Source organism: Rhinolophus sinicus, chromosome 16, assembly GCF_057876585.1.
Source record: "Rhinolophus sinicus isolate RSI-liver-muscle chromosome 16, RSI-T2T, whole genome shotgun sequence".
In the NCBI taxonomy this organism is placed as follows: Eukaryota; Metazoa; Chordata; class Mammalia; order Chiroptera; family Rhinolophidae; genus Rhinolophus; species Rhinolophus sinicus.
This window is the reverse complement of record NC_142516.1, coordinates 91,037,530-91,054,643: the sequence shown is the minus strand read 5'-3', so window position 1 is coordinate 91,054,643 and position 17,114 is coordinate 91,037,530. Positions and strand designations below refer to the sequence as shown.

General features: G+C 46.9%; 1 protein-coding gene across 1 annotated transcript; it reads left to right on the top strand.

Moving 5' to 3' along the window:
• Positions 1-3,348: 3,348 nt before the first annotated feature.
• Positions 3,349-16,814, top strand: MEDAG (mesenteric estrogen dependent adipogenesis). The gene is made up of 5 exons (XM_019718532.3): positions 3,349-3,846; positions 10,012-10,121; positions 12,996-13,108; positions 13,535-13,820; positions 15,591-16,814. Exons 1-5 carry the CDS (start codon positions 3,569-3,571, stop codon positions 15,713-15,715), a joined length of 912 nt encoding a protein of 303 aa, XP_019574091.1. The 5' UTR covers positions 3,349-3,568; the 3' UTR covers positions 15,716-16,814.
• Positions 16,815-17,114: the final 300 nt, after the last annotated feature.

The window sequence follows — 17,114 nt, the reverse complement described above, 5'->3', positions numbered from 1 at the left end:
AACTTACTACTTACAGAGACAATTTTGAAACATAATATACCTATAGCCTTAAGTGAGAAAAGCAGGATAAAAATTCTACTATATGAACACAACTGTGTAAACAAGCGAACACCATAAAAAGGACTGAAAAAATATCTTCACTAGCAATAATTTTGTTTGCCTGGTTGGTACTTTGATAATGGAAAAGATGAAACATGAAACGATTTCTATAGCTCTCCGCTGATTAACAATGGCCGACATTACAAGGAATGCTGTTGTACTCTGTTCACTTTTTCATATCCTTCTTGAGCATGTTGGTAGGTATAAGTTATTTACAAAGAAATATAGGCACTTTCCTGAAAACCAAGTGAAACCTCTAAATGACACACCAGGAAAGCATCTTTAAAATGTTTTTATTCTGCTCCACATCATTTTACTGTACAAAACAATACACACTCGTTTGGAAAATGCAGAAAAATTGTGAAATTAGAGAACTATGGAGAAGTAAAGAAAAATTTCATTTAATCCTCCTACTCAGATAATAAATGTTGATATTTTATAGTAAAGGAAACAGATTTTGATGGGAGGGTCTGCTGTATTTGTCTTCACCAAGTTTATTTATTAATAACTCTGACGTAACACTGATGTTACATTTTACTCCTCAACAAAGCCAAATACCAGTAGATGGTCCAGGTCTAAGGAAAGTCAGCAGTATTGAGCTCAGTCTGTTCAGGGCTGGGCTGGGGTCTGCAGTGGACCTACCATCATTGACCTTAAAATTTAGAAAGCAACTTTGTAGCCATTTTTGTTTTTGAGAGTTTATTCCATCAGTAGATCAGAGACATGCTGTTAGATTTCAGCAGCAAGCCTGGACACACGCCAAGGCCTAGCTGCCCTAATCCCTGCATTCTTCCCTGGCAGGGGCACCAGACCATCCTCTGAAGCTCCAGCAAACCATGGCCCTGGAACGTAGCAGGTGCTCAATAAACATTTGTGGAAGTACACTAAAGGCTTGGGTTCAAATTCCTACCTTATCATTTCTCTGGCTTCAACCCCCGTTTTCAAGCTAATGACTTTCAAATTGCCATCATTACCTGTCTTCCCTCCGAAACGCCACACCCAGCTAACCAGCTGCCTCCTGGACTTTTCCACTTGGATGTTCCATTGGTAGCTACACTGTCTGTCTAGGTATCCAAGCAAAAGACTAAATGTCTTTCTCTCGTTTGACTCACTCTTCCTTCTTCCACTTATTTGCTCAGCAAATCCTGCTGACTCTGGTTCAAACAAATCCCCAATTCATCCTGTCATCTCCACTCCCACAGCTGCTGCTGTGAACTAACTAGTGGAGACCCTCATCATATCATACCTGGATGGTGACAGCAATCTCCTAACTAGTTTCTCTGCCTCCAGTCTTCTGTTTCAAAATATCTTCTAAGAGGTCATAACAAAAGGCATCAATCTAAACTCAGGCAAAGTTATATCCCTTCCTTCAAAACATTCAGACTCCCCATTGCCTTAGAATCCAAATTCTTGGACAACTCAGAAGGCCTCTTACAATCCAGCTCCAACTTCCCTTTCTGGTCTCAGCTCTTATAAAACTCACTCCTCTCACCCCAAATCGGCCTGGTCTGCTTTAGCCATACAAAATTTCCCACTCTTCCTCAAATAGACCGTACTTTCTCTCTTTACATAGACTGGTCCAGAATCTTCTCTCCCAATTTCTTATTGATGTGGCTCCTTCCTCTGGGAGCTCTTTTCCTGTATTCAGAGTTCAACCCATTTGTCACCTCCTCTGAGAAGCCTTCCTGGGGCTTCCCAGGTAGCAGCGACCACTCTCGTGACCTTGCTCTCACAATACTTACTCCACACATCTATTACACCACTCATCTTAACTGGGTCTTCATTTTGCGGTTATAGTTTGGGGTACCACCGGAAGAGCTTAAGATGGGGCCTAGTGTTTAGCAGTGACCATGTCAATGTTTGGGGCTAGAACGCACACTGGCATAGGGGGTGCTGGAAACACAGCCCCAACCTCTGGGTCCTGCCTACAGCCTCAGCCCACCTACACCCACCCTCCGGGCCGTGCAGTGGTCCACTGGCCTCACTTTGCAAAAGAATGCCCTTGACTGCTTGGTTCACAGGCAGATAGATGCCTCTTCCTCCCGTAAAAGATTGATTTGGTGGTGACCAATGCATGCTGGGTAAACTAGATTTGTTCAGAGAAGCCCAATGTTGGAGACAGAGCCTGGGGCTAAGGGACCCATGTCTGCAGAGAGAACATGTGAATGGAATTCATTTACATTCTGAGATTTAAGTGAGATAGGACAGGACTCTTCATTGGCCTTGATTAAGTCTATGCACAGGTCCACGCTGGGGACACACAAAGACAAGTTTAAGGTGTTCCCTAAATTGTACTCAACTTTTAGGACTCTAGCTTAGAGTCCTAAATTATGGGACTTCAGGAGGCCTGCTCAGCTCCTCAGAACTGGGCGGGATTTTCCTCACATAAACCAGCACCCCCTCCCCACCCCCAGCAGCGCTTTTCATTGAGTGCCTTGTCCAGGCTGGAAGGCTGGAACGGTCTCCCCCATCAGCCCAGCAGACTGTAAGATGGGCAAGCGTGGGGCTTGTGTTTATTCCTTCCAGTCTTCTCAGAATTTAGCTTATCGTCTGTCTCCTAGTGGATGTTTCAGAAATCGTAGTTTAAATTAAATGAAACCGTCCTCTTTTCACACCCGAGGAGACCAAGCCATCCAGTGTGTCTGCAGAAGGAGCACTCACGTCCCCATAGGCTGCCTGAACAAATGACTTGCTCGGGACTCAGGAAGGCAGGCAGGAGGGAGCGGGGCTGGCCCCCTCCATCCCCACTATGCGACAGGCACCCTGCGGCCTGTGGTCCCTGCAGAAGAAGTCAGAGGAAGCAGTTTGACTCACGAAGTCTTCATGGAAAAGTGATGTGATCAGTGGGATCTGTAGGAGGAGGGGAATCCCGGGAAGGGAATCCAGGAAAAGGAATCGGTGCGAGGAAAGGCTGAGCGGAGAGAGAAATCCGTATAATCTGGAGCGAAAAAAGCAGAAAACAGGCCGGGAGACCGCGGCTGACAGCTGCGGCGTAGCGTGGAGCGGGGATCAGAGGTCCGCCACTACCCCGACGGCCCCGCCGCCCCCAGGAGAGGAGAGCGGGAGAGGGGCGCGCCCTCGTCCAATCGGCTCGCCCGGGCGCGGTGTCTTGGGCCTGGGTGGGTGCTGGGGCCCGCCCCTCACCCAGGGCCACTGTCCCCACCCTGCCAGCGGTGTCCGCCCAGCCCCGGGTGCGAAGTAGGGGACCCGAGGGGGATGAGTAACCCTTGGCTGCGGGCGAGGCCGGGCGTGTGCGCGCCAAGTTCTGAGTGGTGCGCACGCGGCCCGGAGGCCTGGGGTCGTGTCCGCGGGCGGGCGGGCGGGGCGGCCGCACCCAGGGCGATAAAAAGGCCGCGCGGCGCCGGCCCCCTTTTCCGCTCTCGGCTGCAGCTCTCCTCGCGGGTGGGCACCGGAGCGGACCGACCAGAGTAGGAGGCCTGGGCGCTCGGAGACCTCCGGGGCGGCGGGGATGGCGACAGCGGCGTGCGTGCCCGCGGCCAGGCCCAGCCTGACCTCCATCTCGTCGGGGGAGCTGCGCAGTCTGTGGACGTGCGACTGCGAGCTGGCCGTGCTGCCGGTGGCCCAGCTGCTGCGCCTGCTGCCCGGCGCCCTGCAGCTGCGCGGCGACCTGCTCGCGGTGCCCGGGCTCCGGGAGCCTGCGGCCGCGCGCGGGGGCTTCAACGTCTTCGGCGATGGCCTCGTGCGCCTCGACGGGCAGCTCTGCCACCTCGGCAGCTACATCAAGAGGTGGGTGGGCTCCCCACGCGTCCCGGCCGCCGGGTCCCCGGGAGACCCCGCTGCCCTCCCCTCCTTGGTGCCGCGTCTAGATTGTTCTCTTTGTGACGTCACTGGGGGCCGCAGAGCTCTCCCGCCCAGGCTTTTCTGCGCCTTCCCCTGTCATTTTGCAGCTGTGCTAGAAGCCGCCCAGGGGGGTACCGGGGCGCTCGAGGGAGCGAAGGGTGGGGAGTGCGTCACTGGCCGATGATTTTCCCTTTCTGGCTCCTTAACTGGGTCAGATGAGCTCAAATTGGGGGCACGCCCTTCGTGGGTGTTTGCATAGAAGAGACGCACCCTGGCTTTAGATGGGGTGAGGTGGGAATGGGGTGGGCTACTCAGTTTTGTGCACTATGAGCTTTATCTAGTGAAAAGACCCCGTGGAGAAGCGTATAAAAGTTCAGTGTCTCATCTTTGCAGTCCCTTAGTATATCAAATAAATAAATAAACCATAGATAAGAACGGAGCAAAGCCCAGTGAGGTCCAACCCAGGGTCCTGTGGGCCGTGGTGTGCGCAGATCACGTTCTGGGAAGGTGAGTGTAATGCACGTCTGCACGTGTGTGTGTGTTTGGGGGGGGGGGTGTCAAATGTGTGCTGCGGAACTGAGCGCCCGGATGTGGGCAAGTGCAATCTAGAACATGGTTCAGAGAGGACAAGCGGCCACTGTTAAAAACAAAGCCTTTGCTACTGGAAAAGACGGCAGCACTGAGCCACCCTGTGGGTAGGGTGCAGCCAAGAGGGGCAAGCAACCAAAATGACTTAAAATGCCTTCTTCAAAGCTGCTGGCAAAACCTTGTTTGTCCACACAAAGAGAAAGTGAGGGCTTTCAGTGCCTGAAAAACCATTCCCCGCAAGAATTTCTCCTTTTCTTTACGAACTGAAAATTCCAACCCATAAGCAGGGGACTGGGAGGAACTGAATTAGAAATCAGATTTGTGAAGATTTCAAAAGAAATATTCATATTTGAGAACAGAATGTGAAAAATGAAAGTGTCCAGAATTAACTGAAGCTAAAGGTGCCTGAGGCTTTTAACAGAGCCAGCTCCACCAGTCTGGGCAAGCAGCGCTGCAAAAGGCTCCTGCCTTCCTTCCCCAGGAGCCTTGCCCTGGACTCCTGGCACACTCTGGCCTGCTTTCTGCTCTCAGCTCACCTGGTCCTTGCCACATGCCTGCCTGCAGGCCTGAGGCCTGGGTGCGGCCACCCCACGGTCCTGGATAAGCCGTGCCTCCTCCTGGGGTCTGCATCTCCGTCCTGCTTTGCCCACCCACTGGCGGGATGTTGGGCCTGACAGACCGAACCCGCTTCATGTGCCTGTCTCAGCTCAATAAATGCTTCTAACCCCAGGCCCTTCCTTCTTTGCTCCTTCTTATTTTAAATAACTGGAGTGTAAGCCTGTGGGTCGTGGACACCTGCATGCAGAGAACCATGTGTGCCTCTGGCATTTGTGTGTGTGAACGATTAATTAGTTTGCAAGCCTTTGAGTGGAGGGACCATGTCTTCCACTAGTGCTTCCCAAACCTGAAGTGAGTGTGCAGGTCTCCTGGAGATTTTATGAAATGTACATTCTGATTGAATCAACGTGGAGAAGGGCCTGGGAATCTGTAGTTTTACAAGCTCCCACATGCCAGTGCTGTGGGTCCATGGACCACACTTTAAGAAGCAAGATCGTAGACAGCTATCATTTCATATTGAAACGGTGCGTTTTCTTATCTGTCTCCTCAATGGACTATGTGCTTCTTGAAGGCACAACTATGTCCTTTTTCATCTTGTGTCCCCAGTGCCTGGCACATTGTCAGAGCTTAGCAAACATTTGTTGCATGAATGAATGAATGAATCATTCTGTGCCCCATCACATGCACTGTTTCACGTGCACTGTGCATCAATAATTGATGAATGAATGAATGAGCAAATGTGTGTATCCCTGATTTGAGTCACAGACAGTAGAGTGATACATCTAAAAATTTTGCTTAATTTCACTAGAGGCGGGACAGAAGAAGGATAGAAGGAAGTGGAGGAGAAGGAACTTTGGAGAACTTGGAGTGAGGCGCTGGATAAAGCTATCAGTTTGGCACTAGAGACCCAGCAGAGCCAGCCTGCCTGCTCCCAAGGGCAGGGTGTCCCTGCGAGCCTTTGCTTGGTGTCGCAGCAAAGGGTTATGAACACTCTAAGCAATGTCTGGGCCTTCTACACAAGGACTATCCCAATATGTGTTCCTCTTTTTCTCTGCTCCTCTCTCCATATTTGTTTAAATGAACACACGCACCCTCAGATGGAAGCCATGGGTATGAATTCCTGTTTGTCTCTGAGCAGTAAATTGTCAGAACCAAGGGACATTTAGAGCAGCTTTTCAGATCAGGCTAGAGATGATATGAAACCTGAAGGGAACTCCAGAAAAAAGGAGGTGTCTTAGAAGGTGGGTGATCTTTCAGTCAGTCCTGATTTGCTAGAAGCAAAAATATAGTGTTCTTTCTTGGTCCCAGTTTTCAGATATGGCCTTGATTAAGCTGTCCTCTTTAGCTTTCCAAACGGAAAAGACAAGGATAGAAACTGGAGCAAGGAAAGAGAAATTCTTGCTCACAGATTTTTTTCAGATATTCATGTTGTCCTCCATTCCTGGTAATTCCAATGAACCCAGAAGCTTACCGAACTTCATTCTGTGGGCAGCAGAGTTGGCCATGATTAAAGAGACTAATAATCATGTTTGTTGAGCATCTGCTATGGGCCCAAGTCCATACGTCTATGCTGCTTGCACTGCACTGAGTCATCAACAGAAGGCAATACTGTTATGTCCCTTTACGGATAAGGATGCAGGTTCAGACGGGTTAAGGAACTCACTCAGTGTCACAGTGGGTTTTGGCTGTGGGGCTGAGTTCATACAGCCAGTCAATTAGGACATGGATCAGATTGAATCACTACGCTTCCCACCAGTGTCCTGTCCTCTGCTCTTTGGACTGGAGCCAGGTTTAGAAACTTTCAGCTGAGAAGCATTTGGGGGCCAGGGTAAAGGCAATGAAGAAATGAGAATTTAAAGGAACGGTCTTCATCTGTTTGCTTCTCCTCCCTAATGATAACATCAGCAAATATAATAAGTACCCAGTACACAGTAGCAATATTTGCACAGTAATTCAGGAATGTGCAATGATTAAAGATGAAATAATTAGTCCATAAAGCAGTCTAGTAAGGCTCCTCTTAAAATAAAACGGGATTGGATGTCAGATAAATAACTGTGCGACTTAACACCTCGGTCCTCAATCTTTTTGTATTTTGGTGACTTATATATCCAGATTTTATAACAGTGAATTCCAAAGGAATGCTCACATTTCTTTACTTCTCTGGAATTTAGAGGTGTTTAACAATTGGACCATAACAGAGAGGCTGGGAATGGATAACTGAAGGAGCTATTTCTTATTGGCGACATGGTTTAAATAGTTTATTAAGTAGGGATCTTGCCACCATCTCTGGACTGTGAATGCTGTTATCAGAGCTCTCATGTAAGCAGCAGCATTTTCACGCGTCTGCAGTGCAGTGATAACCAGCATGCTCCGTGATGATGTTTACAGGCCCGTGAAGACCCTAAAAGTGCCTCTGAATCATCAAAGAGGGATTAAATTATGTCGAGCATAGTTTTATTATTCAGGGCATCTTATCGATTCAGACTCTAAAAGACAGGGATAACTCGTGTAGGTCAAGCATTAAACTCAGTATGTGGCGATCCAGAAGCCCCCGCCCACCCCTTTCTCTGAGCATGCGCCGTAGCATTCCAACAAGCTTTCCACAGAATTCTGGGGAAAACTGATTATTTTCATAACCAGCGATCATTTCCAAATTGGGATTTTTATCTTTTTCCTACTGATGATGCTTTCCATCGGGTGTCATTTGATTTTGTAGGTGGAGGCAAGTATTGTCATGTGTGTCATCAGAATAGTAATGGAAAGTGCAGATTTTTGGCTGCACTGCACACACACCCCCTGCCTGTGCTCACCCTGGGCGGTGACAATCAGGGATGTTAAGAAAGCAGAGGAATCGCTTTGAGGAAAAGCGATTACATGCTCAAATGACTATAAATTAACTCAGTGACAAACAAGGTGGGAGAATGTGAAAATCCACCTTAGATGGCTCACAGGAGGCACGTGACTCCCATCCCAGCATCACGCATCTATCTTTTTCTCCTTCTGTTACAAGAGTTTTCATCTGCCTTTCTCCTTCTGTGTCTCCCCCTCACCCCACCCCACCACCCTGCAACCACAGACCTCTCCTCTTCCCAGGACACTGTTGTCTGCCTGTCCTTGGCATGTGGGCAGCAGAGGGGTTGGGAGAGCCCACGGGAGCCCCTGTACTGCCACCCTTACCCCATCCCTATTGGTCCTGAGCTCCTCAGATGTGATAAGGGCCCCATGTGAATGCCTACCTGGTGCCAGCACATTATTGCTGCTTAACAAATGTCACTGAATGAATGAACCTAGCAAATGGTGGTCCCCTTTCTCCTTCCTCCTTTGCTCCCCATTCCCATGCAGGTGATCAACTGGGACAAAGAACAGGAAAATTCTCTGTCTGCTGATAAGGAACACAAGTGCTTCTCCCCATCACATGCCCTACCTCACCCCATTCTCCCTCCGCACTATTTTGCCCAAGTGAGGGCAAAGGCAGGGGAGGGTCAGAAGAGGAGCCATACAAAATCCCCAGTGCATTTCCATATGCAGCCCATCCCCTCGTACTCCCCAAGTCCCCATCCCCTTCTCCACTCCCACCCTCTTCTCCCCTACTCTTGCCATCCTCACCCACACCCCACCCGTGAACACAATGCCTACACCCCGTTTCCTCCTCTGGAATGCACCAGCCCCGTGTCCCCTCCCCACCCCAGTCACCTGACTACCACCAGTGCCCATGGGCTGTTCAAAGCCTGTGAATCAGAAGGCAGGAAGCATTTTAGAAACTCCATCAGAGATCGGCTTTTAAAAGCTCTCAAAATCCAGTCTGGCAAGCCCAGAAAAAGATAACGACACATATTTCTAAGAAACCAAGCTGGGAGACAGATAAGTGGAAACTGTGTTTTTCTGACTTGGGGGTAGATATTCTCCCACGTGCTCTTGACCTATGCCTGGGTTAAGGTCTTGTGCGCTGGCGCCTCTGAGTGGATTGTGGGACGTGGGCGAGGGAAGGGAAGCTGCAAGGACCATGTGGCCACAGCTCCCTGCTGCGGGGAGCTCTCCAAGGCTGTCATTTTCATGCCAGACACTGAAAGGACAACAAGCCAGAGAGAAACGCTGGAGCCCTCTCTCCCTGTGACTAGATGTCAGAAGCAGACGCACTGTCACTGGACTGCCCCTTTGCTCCGTGCAGATGGCGACAGCTGGGCTGTCAGTGGAAGCATCTCCGTGGTGAAGGGGAGGCAGCTGCATCCTGCAGCAAGCTGGACTGGATGCCCTTTGGCCTACCTATATCCACACAGCCCCTGAGCTTGGGTTTGGTTATAAAATTAGTCCTCTTCTTCAAAGAAGCTAAGTTATACTTGGATCTGCCTTTTTATCAACGATGCAAGTAGAGACATAGACTGCTTGGAAATGTGGTAGAGCAGCGAGAAAACGCGGGCATACTGGATGACAGAGTCCAAATGCGCAAATGCAAAAGCTGTCCCCAGCCCGAAACAGTGAATGAAAACCAAGAAAGCTACATTTAACAGGGCGCTGGGCAAAAATTCAACATTAGTTGTTTTTTAATTGCACAAGCTCAGGATCGGGGAGATGTGAATTCATTCTATGAATATTGGTTTATGTGTAATTTTCGGAGGGGGCTGGGTTTATTTTGAGATTAGAGAAGGGAAGAGCAGAGGAGAAGAAAAGGAAAGTTTCAGACCGGGAGAACTGAAACTGGAGAAGACCCAGGTAATTCCACTTAGCAAGTGCAATGCATTCTCAATTCAGAGAGACATAGAACTTGTATAGCTTCAAATTAACTCTTCTAGTCCAAAAGATAGATGGTACCGGTCATTATCTGAGAGCCAAACATTGGGATCGGGCCACCCGAAGGACCATGGTCACCTTTGGGTTGCATGTTGGTCGCAGCTGACCAGGAGAGAGGGATTTATTTCAGCGGTTAAAATATGGTTGCCTCTTCTGATTTTTTATTTTTATATATAGATATGTGGAACTGACCAACTACTGCGATTATAAAGACTACAGGGAAACTATATTGAGCAAACCGATGCTGTTCTTTGTTAATGTACTGACCAGAAAGGATACATCAGAAGGTCGGTATATACATACTTTGGATTGGCTCTGTCTTGCTGGGCTGTGGGCTGCTGGGCTGCATGCTGACGATGTAGCACCTGGGCATGGAGACAGCAGGGTGAATGTCAGCTAGTGACAAGGCTGGGAGTGAGAAGCCTGGTGTGTGAGGCCATCTGAAGCACAGCACAAGCCTGCAGAGCAAACCTCTCCATGATCCTGGGCCATGGCCCTCTGTCTTTGAGATTTCTTTCATACTTCCTGTCCAGACAGGAAGTGATTTGATGTTCAGAGCCTGCAGCAGTTTCAAAAATGATGGAGTGATGAAGATGATACTATATAGTAGTCTACCACGTATCAAACACTCAGGTATTCCAGGTATGCTCTAACATCATTAATTGGCACAGCAGCCCAGCAGGCTTACCATCCAAATGGGAACAAAATTTTTGACTATGAAAGTAGGTGCTGGGACAAAGGTATAAACTGAGACTGACTCAGGCAAACTAGGATGCACGGTCATCGTACCTGTCAGGTGCTTATGCCATCCCCATTTCGTAGATGAGGAAATAATACTTGCAGATGTTTTTATGTCTCATGCTATGATATTTGAATTTCAGTTGCAGAAATGTCTCTTTATTGCTTCTTCAAAGAAATCAGACTGATAACAACTGTATTCATTCAAATTCCAATATGGAAATATCTCCATTTCCACTTCTTCCTTTTGCTCAGAGGGACATGTGGAGGAAACCCTGGACATAATGATAGAAGTAGAATTTCTTTTCTTTTCTCTTTTAATTTTTATTGGGGAATATTGGGGAACAGTGTGTTTCTCCAGGACCCATCAGCTCCATGTCAAGTCGTTGCTTTCAACCTAGTTGTGGAGGGCACAGCTCATTGGCCCATGTGGGAATCGAACCGGCGACCTTGGTGTTATGAGCACCACACTCTAAGCATTGAGCCAACTGGCCGCCAGAAGTAGAATTTCTTAAGCTAACTTCTAAATAACATTCTTAAAGTGAGTCCAAGGTAATAAGAAATGATCTACAAGTTCTAAAGAAACTTCCTCATTCAGATTCATGGAGCTGATTATCTGCTCATTTCATTCCGTCATTCAGATTCTCTGCTCACTTCCTAATTCAAAGTCAAGATGCTGTCAGCGGGAGGGACGTGGAGCACCACACACAGTAACAAGCAGCTCATTAGAGCATCTGAGCCCCTGATCGTATTTGGCTTGATGATGGCCAGGAATCCAGAGAGTTCTCTAGGAATGTAATTCACAGATGCATCAAGTACAGCTCCTACTCCATCTCTCAGGAGAAATCTTAAGAAACAATAGAGACCTCTCCATTTTAACATTTTAATGACAGGCGGGGAATGGCACAAGGAGGTATGTGTGGGTGGCCTAAAAAAGGTACACAGTTGTGTAACTATTGTGGAAGGAGGTACAGAAACCCATTGCTGGTTCATTGTGAAGAAAGCTGTGAAATGAAGAGAGATTCTATGATACAAAAAAAAAAAAAAAAAAAAGCTTAAGATGGTCAAGTTTCAATTGAATGAAAATTGTGATTAAGGCAACACCTCCGGCCTTACTGCTATCATAAACTGTACTTTGGTGCAAGTTAGAAAAAGCCACCATTAACTCAAGACAATCCATTAATTCTTCCCAGAAGTTTGTCATAATAAATATACAAATAGCCAATGTCTATGAATGTGACTGGCATCCTTCAGAGTTGTGCAGTGTGCAACCAGTACAACTGTGGCGTGTGCTTGCCCAGAGAAGGTAATGAACTTAACGGTCCTGGCTTGGTTTGTGTGAAAGTTAATTCAAGGTACAAAATAGCTTGCTTGTTTCATTTGTTTCATTATATCTCACCTCAAAGAGGACATGAAGTAGTTTCTATCTAAAGTGCCCAAAAAATAATTTGAGAGAAAGAAAGACAGGGGTAGGAAAAATAAGATAAATAAGACCGGTGCAAAGCTTAGTTCAAAATGTGTTCCTCAAGCATGTAACTCATGTCATTGGTGGACCGCAGGTCTGGTGCTCAAAGCCAAAGCAAAATGTTGAGTTCTCAAAATCACCTAATGGCTGTTCCATGGCCTTTAAACAGAGAGTGACAATCTATGGTACGTGTCTCCCTAGAAAAAGCACTTGAATAATTAAGGCCATACAGCTTGCTTTTGGAGGCTGGAAAAGGGGTTATTGGTTAATAGTATTTCATATTTCCTAATGAGTAAACAGTCCGCTCTTTGCTTATAGTATATAGAATTGGACAGAATGAGATTTAAGAGATTATAAAAAAAAAAAAAAGCAAAACAATGACAAAAAACCAACTGTGGCAGGGCACAGACATGGCTTAATTTAAACAATGGGAGGACTTTCCTTCCCACTGGGGATTGTTGGAGCATGGAGGAGAATTGCCTGGATCTGTAGTGCCCTCTACCAGCCCTTTGGCAGAAGAAAGCCAACTGTCTGAGGGAGTAGGGGAAGATAGGGGAGGGGGAGGCATGGGGCAGCCTCCTTCCATGGACTTGGCTGATTTTCTGCTTTGCAAATGAGGACATGTTGGTGACAGCCACATAACAATTCACTTCAGCTCCCCGGGCTGCACACAGGTGGAGGTTCTGTTCTCACCTGTGATGATGATGGAACGGAACTTTCCATTTCCCAGACAAAAGTGATAAAGTGCAGCCTTGGGGGAGCTGGCTTTCTGACCTGCTTCCTTCCCACCTGCAGAACTCTCTGAAACGTTTCTAGAAATCTGGTGAGGCTCTGTGACGAGGGAGGCTATAAATGAGTACAATCTCCAAACACAGTGGAATCACTGCTTTGTGAAATACTAAGTACGTTTCTGTCACTCATGCACACTTCTCTTTGAATGATGCTTCCTCATTTCTAGAAAGAACATACGCATTTCTCGTGAACACAAGGCACCCCAAGATAAGAAGGCAAATAGAACAAGGCATGGACACAGTCATTTCCTCAGTGATTGGAGAAAGCTACCGGCTTCAGGTGAGCACCAGCCTGCCTGGGTCCAGGGCGGCGACTTGCCAAGGGGCTCGGGCACTTGGTGCCGGCTGAGTCTCTGGAGCTCAACTGTAGCATAACTGCCTCCAGACATATGTAGACGGTTGCTGTTGCTTCAGCATCACTAATAAAATGAGCCGAATTTCTAGCCACTTATTAGAAATGGTGTAAGGATGAATGTCAGCTTGACCAAGCACCTCAAGGTCTGTAGATGGAATATGCTGCAAAAGCAAAAAATAAAGGCAACTGTTTAAAAATATCTGTCAGAATGAAAGAGAAATAAGAGGTTGACATTTTGGACATGTGGGCAGTTGTTATTTCTATAATATAATTCTATAATGATATAGAATTCTGGGATATAACATCATCGTCATATGCATGAAATTGATCAAATGCTTCTCTCTCTTTCAGTTTGATTTTCAAGAGGCAGTAAAGAATTTTTTCCCTCCAGGAAATGAAGTGCTTAACGGAGAAAATTTGAGCTTTGCCTATGAATTCAAAGCCGACGCATTATTTGATTTCTTCTATTGGTTTGGGCTCAGCAATTCCAGTGTAAAGGTGAATGGAAAGGTTCTGAATTTGTCAAGTACAAGTCCAGAAAAGAAGGAGACCATTAAATTATTTCTGGAAAAGATGAGTGAACCTTTAATCCGAAGGAGCAGTTTCTCTGACCGAAAATTCAGTGTAACTTCCAGAGGTATGTTAATTCTCAAGTACCCGAGGAAGGTAGTTAAATAAAGGGTAGAATAATATCATGGGAGAGAAGAGACAATGCATGGACAAGGGCAGGCCTCTTGATAGAGGGGAAATATAATATCACAGAATTCATACAGTCAGAAGTGAGAAATGTGTACTGCCAAAAAGAAATATAGTGCCTTTTCCTGTCAGGCTTCTTAACGTTTGCTGACACAGCAGCTATATTATGTAGCACACCCAGAAAATAATTTTTCAATATACTATTGATTTAAATACATATTAATACTCATTTAAATATTATTAGCAATTATTTAAATATCGTGAAGGAATGGTGCTTTCCTACTGTGCACAGTAGGGGCAACAGAATGTGGAAAAAAAAGTGTCAGCTGAGGGAGGAGTCTGCTTGGCAGAGATATCTATCAATTTTACGTCAATTAAACAAAACCAAAAAAAAAACCTTGGAAAGGTTCTCCAGAGTTTGTAAGACCACAAAAGAATAACTCGAGAATGTTTCACTTAAGAATGACCTATTATATGTGGTGCGTTCTAGATTTTAACATCCAGTGACTCCTCCTGAGAGGTTGGCGAGACTTTTCAGACTCCTGTGGCTGAGAGGGTGACAGAGGTCACATTTTGTCTGCATGGTCTTCTCTGAGCCTGTTCTCTCTGTGCTGTGCTAGTAGGCTGCAAAACAACTTCCTTGAACCAGGGCTTTTGCAGCTAATTGCAAAAATGAATCAAACAGAAAACCCCACTCCTATGAACCTGCAGTTTTCAAAAAGTCCTGATGTAAAATACAAAAGTCTTCAGTAATTGTATTTAATGACAGTTGCTTTCGTCCAATGTTTGTAGCAAAAATGCTTCCTCATAGCTATTTCTTGTCTTGGAAGCTGCCCCTCTCTGTGTCTCTGTCTCTCCCTCCCCATCCATTTCCTGCTCTTCCTCCCCACCCCATCTCTGTCTTTCTGTCTGTCCTCCTCTGTCTCTCTCTCTCCTTTCCCTCCCTCCGTCCCTCACCCCCACCGTCCACGTTGCTTTACTTTCTGTATCTGGGTGTTCCTTACAAAGATGCCTCTGTGCTCTGCTCGCCTGCAGACATGTGTGGGGGTTATATGCTGATCCTTTTGAGGCAAAATGAACTTAGCCAGTGGTGGCAGTCCCAGACGCCCCAGTCCTTCCTGTGACACCCCTCCAGCCCCACCCACTGGCCTGGGCAGGGTTTTATGTTTCCCCAGGGCTCACCTTCTGTCCTGTAAGCCATCCTGGGGACAACCAGGAGCATGTGATGTGGGTCATGCTTCCTTTACTGACAGCCAGCCCTGGGGCCACTCCCAGTCCAGAGCAGTGGGGAAGGGTGCGTCAAAGCCAGCGGGGGCGCTGGTAGGCATGGCAGAGGGCACAGCCAAGGTTCACCAGCCGCCCTGGCATCCACTGGCCCTGCCTGGGTGAATCGGGTAGCCCAGCTCCACCTCCTTCCAAAACACTGACCTTTGTCTTAGGCTGTCCCCACTGTTGGGCCTTTTGTCATCAAGTGAGAAAGGATTCATGCAACTCGCTGCAAATCTACTCCGGCCCACAGAAAAGTAAATGGCAATCCATGTCCTGCTGGCAACAAAGGGCTGCCATTTCTGTTTGCTTTTCTGAGTAGTTCCGAGGAAGCCAGATTTCTCTCGTAATCATTGAAATGGTGACATTGTGTAGTTCTGAAGGCACTGCTGGTTTTGTTTCTGTTTTCCAGTGATGGTAATCATGACTGCTTTACTTCTTTCAGGTTCAATAGATGAAGTTTTTAACTGCTATCTGTCATCCAGATCATCTTTGACGGAGCCTCTTTTGGCAGAATTACCGTTTCCAAGTGTTCTGGAATCTGAAGAGACACCCAGCCAATCTCTCTGATTGGATCGAACATTTTGCGGTTCCTCCCACATGCCAGGCCTGAGCCAGAACTGAAGGTTGAGGGGACATGGAGGAGGTGGGAGGCAGGCCCTTCCACCCATGTGTCCCCCTCTGCCCCTCGGAGCCTCCGGTCTCCCCTTTCCCTGGGTGTCGCCCTGGCAGGCCAGCTGCGCTGACTTCAGGGTGGGAGGCCTCTGGCCCCGTGCCTGGGCACACCCTTTCCTTTGAACACTTCTCCAGCGAGGCAGAGGGAGCAGTGAGGTCCTGCTACCCTGAGTGCTTTGCTTGGGACCCGGGCACCCTGGGAATTCCCTTGGCAGCCAGAGCAGTCTAGCTTGGGCATTGACCCGTGATGCTTCATAACTCAGGGTTTAGCCCTCTGCTCGGACACCCTTGTCTGAACCCAGACCCAGCCAGCATGGGGTTAGCTCTGCTGTCCTCTTGCAAACCTGGCTCCAAAAGCCTACAACTCCTTTGGCTGGAAAGCAAGTATGTTTCTCATCTTGCCTGTAGGACACCTTATGAGAACCATCGCAGGTAAGGTATGCTGGTGACTGGCCAGGTGGATAGCACAGTAACCCCACCATCCACTGCCTAAAATTTGAACTCCCTTGGCCTCCCTCTTAACAAAGTGGCCTGTGTAGAAAAAAGCCAGGTGATGTGGTACCAAACAGTGACAGGGGAAGGATAATGCATACAGCAGTGTCCTCTTTACTGAACGCACATTATGTCAGTTGGGTATTTTAAATAAGCTTTTAGCAATCCTAACAGTAAAAGAAAGCTATAACATTACCATAATACATTGTTACATCAATGCATTTCTCATCTCGTAGCTACAATGAAATTCTTCAAAAAGAAAAAAAAAAATCATCCTATCTACATATAAAAACCTGCATGAATGAATCACTACATATGCTTATAATGAGGAATAATTAAGGGTCCTGAGTATAATTTTTCTATCCGTTTTAAAAAAAAATCCCTGTATTTTGATAGCACTACTAATTGTCCTTTCTTTCATATTTGAAATATTATATACTATCTTTGTGCAATTAAAACTTTTATCATTCAACATAGAGTTGATTAAATTCGTGGCCAAGTATGGGTGTGATCTTTCCATTGTGCTTTGTGTATTTGCCTCAGAACTTACTACATTACAATGAGAATTGTGGTTTTTCATAGCCACTTTCTCAAGAAGAGTCTTTTGAGGAGCCAGGCTATACAGTATTTGGAGAAAAGAAACAAAATTTGATATGATCTTTCAGAGAAGAGAATGCTTCTTACCAATAGAAGAAAATAAACAGTTGTTATTCAATTCAGTACAAAATGATGAGTATTAACAAAAAAATAAGTTTTATGCCAGCACAAACAAATCTTGGGTGGATATCAAATAATAAATCCT